At 43.5% G+C, this 8,242-nt stretch overlaps 3 protein-coding genes across 3 annotated transcripts; 1 reads left to right on the plus strand and 2 right to left on the minus strand.

Annotated features, from left to right (window-relative positions):
* Positions 1–2,852: 2,852 nt before the first annotated feature.
* EAE97_011090 (uncharacterized protein) lies at positions 2,853–3,258 on the plus strand (the record flags this gene model as incomplete). Its single annotated transcript, XM_038881605.1, has 2 exons — positions 2,853–3,146; positions 3,229–3,258. 2 exons carry the CDS (start codon positions 2,853–2,855, stop codon positions 3,256–3,258), a joined length of 324 nt encoding a protein of 107 aa, XP_038727532.1.
* Positions 3,259–4,960: 1,702 nt separating this feature from the next.
* Positions 4,961–5,983, minus strand: EAE97_011091 (uncharacterized protein; the record flags this gene model as incomplete). The annotated part of the gene is made up of 1 exon (XM_038881606.1): positions 4,961–5,983. The coding sequence occupies one exon, from the start codon at positions 5,981–5,983 to the stop codon at positions 4,961–4,963; it is 1,023 nt and encodes a 340-aa protein (XP_038727533.1).
* A 612-nt stretch (positions 5,984–6,595) lies between these two features.
* On the minus strand, positions 6,596–8,242 carry EAE97_011092 (uncharacterized protein; the record flags this gene model as incomplete). The annotated part of the gene is made up of 6 exons (XM_038881607.1): positions 6,596–7,377; positions 7,431–7,589; positions 7,641–7,745; positions 7,803–7,904; positions 7,960–8,084; positions 8,163–8,242. The coding sequence occupies 6 exons, from the start codon at positions 8,240–8,242 to the stop codon at positions 6,596–6,598; spliced, it is 1,353 nt and encodes a 450-aa protein (XP_038727534.1).

Raw genomic sequence — 8,242 nt, forward strand, 5'->3', positions numbered from 1 at the left:
CGTACTCGCACAGCTCATCGGAAAATCCAACAACACTTAGATTCTCCCGAATACAACCCGTCGGAAGAACGAACTCAAGCCCGCCACCATCTTGGAGGGAATGGATCTTTTTCCGTCACCATTCGGGAATACTTTTTCATAGTTACGTATATTACGCCCCGTTCAGAGGATAGTGGTACGTATATTAGATGTTTTTGATGGAACCGGCGATTTCGGAATTTGACAAACATCAAAATCGCCGGGGAGTTATAGCGTCGGAGACAAGCTAATTGCTTGAGCGGAGCGGTAGCTAACACATTCATCGTATTTCGTATCTTAAATATTCCGCACTCCGTCGGGAATTGAGGGTGAAAGCCATGCCTATGGAGTTATAGCATTAATTGTATGTCACTGCTGCGTACGAAACTACCAGGTAGCATCTAGTACAAACTGTTGTCACTTTCCGAAATCCATCTCATTCAGCTCGCAGAACTTGCCAACGGAAGATCCATTCCGTCGGTGGATACAGCGAATGATTCTAATCCGGGTCATTACGATTCACAAGTGCTTTTCATCATTCTGTTGCATGTCTTTAAAGATCCGAAAATCCGAAAATCCGAACATTAGGTGGTTGAGACATCAGAATCTCTCGCGATACTAGTTGATGTTGAGGTTGTTGTCGTTGTTGAGCCAAGTAGCAACACAATATCACACTAACTGACTCTGAAGCTCCGAAACCCCTTCATTTGATCTCGCCAATCCAGTCACCAGATTTATCACCAACGCAACAAATCAACTCATCCAAAAGATAAACACCGAAAACAATCTCTAATGTTGCACATCTAAATATCGCCGAATTTCAAATCTTCGGCGAAAACTTCAGTCTCCAATTCTTTACCTCCGAAAATTCGGCGCTCTAATCACTCCATTCCCACGGAAAACATCGTGATATTATCCTGAATTACATATTCGATCATCATGATTGGAAGCCATAGATTCATGATTATTTTGTTGCATATCTACTATATCCGAATTGGACCGGTCGCCGACTTCTGATTATTCCAAATCAAAAATTGACAATTTGTAACTGTTGGGTTGGGTTGAGTTGTTGTTGTGGTGTGGTGCCAGCAGCTCGCCTCCTTCGCACAGTGCTGATTTACTAGCCTAATATGCTGGCACGCACTTACATTGCAGGAAACCCGCATCGACCGAACCTCCGTCCATATCTACTTACTGAGTAATGTCCGCAAACACTTCTTCGCACATCATGCCATGGAATTAACAACCACCATCCAACTCCACCAACACAACTGATGCCAAAGTGAAGTTCAGCATATTAAACCAATCATCTAATTTTCCAATACATTTGTTGCATGTCTCTCTAAACTCCGAGATCCGTTCTTTCCATATTTTCGGACTTCATTTTACTGTTTTACTACAATGGTTATTTCCTTTGGTGTCTCTAAAGCTAACCCAATGCACCCCTTTAAACATGGTGACATTCAAATCGCTCTAACCATAAGACCGACTCGGAGCTCGCTTGATTTATCCTCCGCCTGTCTTCAATCAACATCCGAATATCTTCCTAACGAAGCAACCTTATTTCCTTCTCATTTCTTTGGATCATTGGACAAGATGCCGTCCCAAAGTCCTCAAGAATCATCTGTTGCACATCTACACAAACTCCGAGCCGGCGGACATTACCTTTCTTGCTCTTTACATCGCTGAAACTGTACGTGATTCGGAGACAAGTCTCAAGAGTTCGGCGATACAACATGATTTCGGAGACCGAACATTGGCGTTCCTTCCCCTCTTCTGGATATCCAACAAATCAACTATTGGTATTTTCCGAAGTATGCCATGAGACATCGGGCATTGTGTTGGAGACCTACTAATTCGGTAAGGTGAAGAGAGATAAAAAGAGTTTGTTGCATATCTATGTAACTCGGAAGCAATAAGGTTCGGAGCTGATATTACCCCGACTAGATGGGACTGACTAGAACATTTTCGATTTCGGGTTTGGAGAGTTGTTAAACGACTACGGAATAAAGTCCGATATCCATAATATGCATAGTTGACGAGCTGAGATAGAAGACCTGAGCTTGAAGATCTTGGTCGATCAAAGAGAACATGGCCAATCGTAAAGCGGACATTACGTTTCATCCGCAGAGCCGCATTAGTTCATCTCATTGGCCCCACAACGCGTTCATTTCGTACTTCCAATAGACATATTACAACACTGCATTTATATGTATCAAATGTTGCACATCTGAGAAATCCCGCAGCTTTGCTGTCAGATCCGCCATATCCGCAAGGTTCGGTTGGTCACCTCGTGCGGATCTAGATCTCATCTGATCTTCAGTTTGTGAGACTCAGGTAGATCTTGGCTTGAGCAGAGTACCAAATGCGGGGCAACAGGGATTGAGGGTTTCCCAGCTTCTTACTATTCCAGAAGTAGCGCAATGCACCTCGACGTATACACAAAGAAAGCGAAACATCCATCATGTATACGAGAGGTTTTGGAGACAGGAACGTTTGTTGCATGTCTATAAAATACCGAGATCCCGGATGTAGTCAACAGAGTCAGTGACTGCATTGATTAGTAGAGATGTGGAGTTTCAGCTCGACACTGTTCATTCTCTCGGATAATGGGCAGAACGGCGGATACATGGACAACGGAGCAAGCAAAATAAGCAAAACGTTATTCCCATAGCATGACATTCTAGACTTCTTGGTATACCTACTTGGTACACCTCACCTGATTTCTAACCCAATTCTAGCCACACCATGGACCGCCAAGTTCCAACACGTATTTCCAGACGATTTGTTGCACATCTGACAAACTCCGAGATCTCGGATATAGGAATCTGGTCATGTTTGGCTTTATCTACGGAGTTGAAGCAAAACTGCTCTTATTGCCAGACCACTCTTCTCCGTTCGAGCGGAGATTCGCGGACATTTCCTCGGCGGTGGAAAAAGCTGGTCAAGTCCCCCCTGTCCTAGTCACTCAGAAAATCAATTTACAAAATGAGGATCCTCCATATCGAATTCTGCAATACCCTGTGTTTGCTTTGACCTATAGTCAAGTCTTATTACAGTCATTGAAGGCTGGAGATACCTTCGGATCAATAGACAACCCGTGTGTTCCCACCGGAGATAAAGGACATGTTCTTAACTTGTCTAGACAGATGAAGCATTTGCGTCTATGAAAACGAAACATGCATTCCCAATAAACAAGTTACTAAATAGATAGCAAATCCTGAGATCCGCGACGTATAAACACGCTGTAATAAGCATCCGGAGTCTCCCCCCTCCCTTCCCCAGGCCAAAGTGACCAAGACAGAAAAAATTCACCAACGACAAGTATCTCCCCCGAGCCTATCAATTAAACAAACCACGACTCGGGAGATGTTATTGCATATATTACCATATCCAAGCTCCTGGTACTCTCATCGTTTCCACGAGTTGATGGAGTACATCACCGAGTCTGCTGGAGTGTCATAAATATTTGTGGAATTTTATGCATCCCGACCCAAAAATGGAGAATACTCCCCAGGCCTGCCAATCGTAAGAATAGATAGATCGAAAAGAATACTTTGTTGCACATCTGCTTGTTCCCGAAATCCTAGGCCTCCAATACATTTTCATGAACGAACGGGAATTTCTCACCGAGTCCGCTGGAGCATTACACATATTTCCCGACGGAGGAACTTTCCAAGTCTACCAATCGTACAGACAAATACCTAGGAAAAGTATGTATTTTGTTGCATATCTGAAATCATTCCCGAGATGCTAAAACTCTGATCATTTCCCATAGGTGAACGGGGTCTGCTTGCATAGCATGGAGTATCCACGGATATCACACATCTCCCAACAGAGGAATTTCCGTGCCTGCCAATCATAAAACCAAATATAGGAGAAAGACTTTTTGTTGCACATCTGTATGTCGCTGAACTCCTGAAGCTTTGATATTTTCCTTGGATCAACGGAGGATATCGCCGACTCCGCTGGTGTTACATGGGAAACCCACGACCATGCCAAGTCTCCTGGAGGGTTAAAAATGTCCAGGTCTACCAATGACAATGCCGGATGAGGAAATCAAGTTATGTTGTTGCATGTTTAATGATCCTCAAGATATTGCAATCTCCATCGCGTGCTCAACTGGGGTATGCGAAGTTCATAGCCGATGTCGAGTGCAGTTGATGCTTCATACAGAATTTTCATGTGTAAATGATGGAGTTCGGCGGATAAACTCTCCGTATATGCTAATTGGAAATCCAAATAGACAGAGATGATATTTTGTTGCACATCTAACGGTGACCGAAGTCTCGGGGTAGCAAATCTCGCTGCACCATAAAAGTCCGTGGCTTGTGATGGTGGTTCAGGTGGTAATGATGCAAATGCATTGAAACGCAGTATCTCGGCGGAGAAAGGGGGATACGTCAAGATCACGAGCAATGGCATGCTACCTCACCAATCAAGTGAGTGGGTGAAAGGCAATGAGGAGAATGAAGAGTTTGTTGCGTATCTCCAGCCTCCGAGACTTCGGCCGTAGGATGAGGGAGTGTGAGGTGCCGCCAAAAATAGAAATAAGCATGAAAGTTTATTCTGATGCTGAATATGCGATGCTGAAATCAACCTCTTTTTAGTCGTGAGAAGAGCCTCTGTTAAGGTATTGTAACTTAATGGTGTAACTTGATGGTGCATGCTTCTCAGAATGAACAGATTAGTTTGGTACCTTATTATCCATTGTTCATCATTAACCCCAATGTAGTTTCTTCCAAGTACATGTAGACGTTCAAGCTGAAAAGAAAGGGTTATGGGGTATGAAAGATCACAGTTATGTTAATGGATCAACTGGACAGGTGAAATAGGCTGTTGAACGAAGAAGCTTTATAATTTTCTTATTTCCTATATCCATATGACGCCGCCTAATCGATATCATCTATTTGTTCTCAACATTAAGTCAATCCCATCATTTTTAGTTCCTCAACCACTCCCTCTTAACCACTGCTAATTCCTCTTTCAGCCACTCTGCCTCCCCCTTCTCTTCATCCATAGACCCATCAAACCCATGTTCCATCCCCTCCCTCCAAACACCCGTCACTCTATCCTCTCCAAATTTCTTTCCATAAATCTCCACCCACTCCTTGGTATCTTCCCATGGAACAGCGGTATCCTTCGTCCCATGAAACGTCAACAAATAAGGTCTCTTCTCCTCCTTCACATTCACGTTCTCAATAACATCCTCCAACCACAGTCCCTCCTCTCCATCTCTCTTAAAAATCTCCGTCCACCTCCCTCTCTGCACCATCGTAACCGCGATTTCCAATCTCGCAGGCGGGTCTGCACTAATCACAATTTTCTCGCCCCCTTTGCCTATATCAGCAATATGATCATTCAGAAATCCCTCATCCAACTGTGGAACTCCAAAAGGACTTTTTGTCTCGCTAGCCACGGAATACCATTCCTTACTCAGAAGCGTCATAGGATACGCTGCAATAACTGCTTTCGGACCATTGAATCCCTCCCTCTGTCCCCAGAAATCTTGAGGAAAAAGAGAGCTGCGGATAGCCAGATATCCTCCGGCGCTTTCACCATAAACCGCCACCTTTACAAAATCCACAGAAAGCTTACCGTTCAGCCTTGAAAGATATGTCGAGAGTCCATTAACGCCAGACGCAAGCCACCCCCAAAAATCCTTCAAATCCTCCAAAATCTCCTGTCCACTAGCTTCAGGCAATAATCGATAATCAGGCATAACAAGGATGGCCTCATTCTTCACCACGAGATCGATAGCCCAATTCGGAAGCCATTCTGTGTAGAGTGCTGAGCCTGTGACTAAATATCCTCCGTGAAATCTTACAAGAATTGGATATTTTCCCGGTGTTGTGGAGGCAGCGATGGATTTTGGAATGAGAATGTGGGTTGAAAATTCAACGCCTTGCACGATTTTATATGTCGTAGTGTGCAGGCTGAAGGGCGCAAGCTTGGGGTCTGACATTTTTGAAGTTGGAGGTATTAGATTCTGCTTTTTGGAGTTTTTCAGAGTGAGGGAATGCCTGGTTGATGATGAGATTGATAAGATAGTATTTGTAAAAACGGGTATACTTCGGTAAATAATTTGTGGATTGAGATGTTGATTTCAAGTCAATGAATGTAATGAATGGTACCACTGTCAATAAAATGATTGATAAAAATCACAAGATTATTGAAAATCGATGGTCATAGTTATGAAAGATACTTATTATATTATTGTGCTTCAAAATCCAGCCGTTTACTCACCGTGAATTTTTCGGACTTTGTCATTAATTCCTTCGTGCTCTACGGCACAGCAAGCCGTTGTGCTATTGCCGCGGGATTAACAAGCGATGGGATATCGAGAGGGAGAAAAATGGTATAAATCCATGGGATTATGTAAATCTGACAAATCGAATTATTTACAAGGGTTATTACTTCTAATCAGATGTGTTACAGTGCCATACTTTCAAATCCTCCCATTCATATAGCAATTTTCTAGCTACGGCTGGCAATATTGTCGTTAAGAAGCCCTCATACCCATTTCTAGATATTATCATACATATCCATCCCCACTCCGCTCACGTTATAGCATACTTTAAGGCAATTGACGGCAAGGCCAATAGCTACTTTCCGTTCGGTCAACCACTTCTGTCTGTTTGACATCCATTAAAGTCATTCTTTGAACTGACGTGATGGTTTCAAGTGCGTCACACTCCGGATCAGTATTCTGTACAGTCTCAAGACAAGTTGCGAGCAAATCATCTCCTTCCCATTCAAATTTTTCATTGACTGGAATGAAGTCGGAAGGTGATACCGCCGTGCGTCGAACAGCGCTTCGACCACGGATTAGTATGATACTTTCGACGGCAGGATAACACAATGTAAGCTTGTAAAAAGGATTGATGGAAAGAGGACCTTCGTATGCGAGCTGCTTCACTCTAAGCCAATCAAAAGAGAGGGGAGCGTGTCTACAGCTCATTCTATGGCCATTACACCGAGCACATTGAGAATATATGCCATCACGTTCCCAGTCAAAGGAGATTCTTGGTTGGGCGCGTTGACCTTCAGTAATTGCATTGTCCATTAGCTCATTCAAAGTCCTCTGGTCCCAGAATCCCGTTTCAGGATCCCTTGCAAATGATAAGTCGTACCATCTCACAGCCTCTTTCCTAGATTCTTGACAAGTATGAAGCAAAAATGGAATTGATGCATCCGAGTAGAGTGCTGCACTCCATTTGGACTCTCGAATCTTTATGTAGCGTGCTTCAGGACGGGCGAAGTTCCATATTTGCCGTCTCACTTTTCCGGGAAGCTCTGAGAAACGGAGTAGGACTCGAGGAGGCGCAAAATCTTCTTTCAGATCGGAGATTCCCCACCCTACTGACGTTAGTAATTATCAAAAGAGTTTCCAGCTGAGAGGAAAAGCTTACACTGACCATCCTCTCCAGGATTTACCTCGGACTCTTCAGTTCCTTCGGTATCTTGATTGAACTCGATTTCTTGAACTCCATTGGTCTCTTGAGCTTTTTGAGGCGATGACAGGGCTGTTGCATCAGACACCCCGTCTTCTAAATCGAACAGGATCGAGCCTGCTTGGAATGTCAGAGTATGTCTCTGTAGGTGGTACTTGAAGATGTTACTGGTTTTTTCATGATATTCTAGGCTTCCTTCGGGTTGACTGAGTCTTTGAGGCGAAGATAGATCTATCAAGCCAGGTTCCTCTTGGAGATCCAATAGACTTGACGCTAAATCGAAGATTAATCGACATTAATCATGCAAATGTTTGATGGAATAAAACCCACAAGGCTGTTGAAAATTTTCGTGAAGCTTTTCAGTTTCATGAATTCCTTTGATAAAGAGTATACTTGTTCCCGCCTCTTCTCCCAAGTCCAAAAGATTCCAGTCTGGTTCACCGTCAGTAATTATTCTGAAAATCGAATGGCAGTTAAGAATTCTCACGAGCATCCTGAGACTCTGTTCTTGATTCTTCCCATTCCTTATGTTCTCGACTGTTCTCGGAAGCTTCTTGAGTTTCATGAGTGCTTTCCTCAACATCTTTAATCTCTTGCGTGGTTTGAGGTGCACTTGATACTGTTGCTTGTTGCTTTTACCTCCTATGATTTCCTTGTCAGAGATTATGCGATTGAGGAAGAAATACTGACTGTTCTGCCATGAGATTCAAGTAACGTTCCAACATTTGATCTTTCCCCGAGCCCCTTGAAGGGATTGATAAGCCCGCCAT

Source organism: Botrytis byssoidea (genome assembly GCF_014898295.1).
Source record: "Botrytis byssoidea strain MUCL 94 chromosome Unknown BBYS_033, whole genome shotgun sequence".
NCBI lineage: Eukaryota > Fungi > Ascomycota > Leotiomycetes > Helotiales > Sclerotiniaceae > Botrytis > Botrytis byssoidea.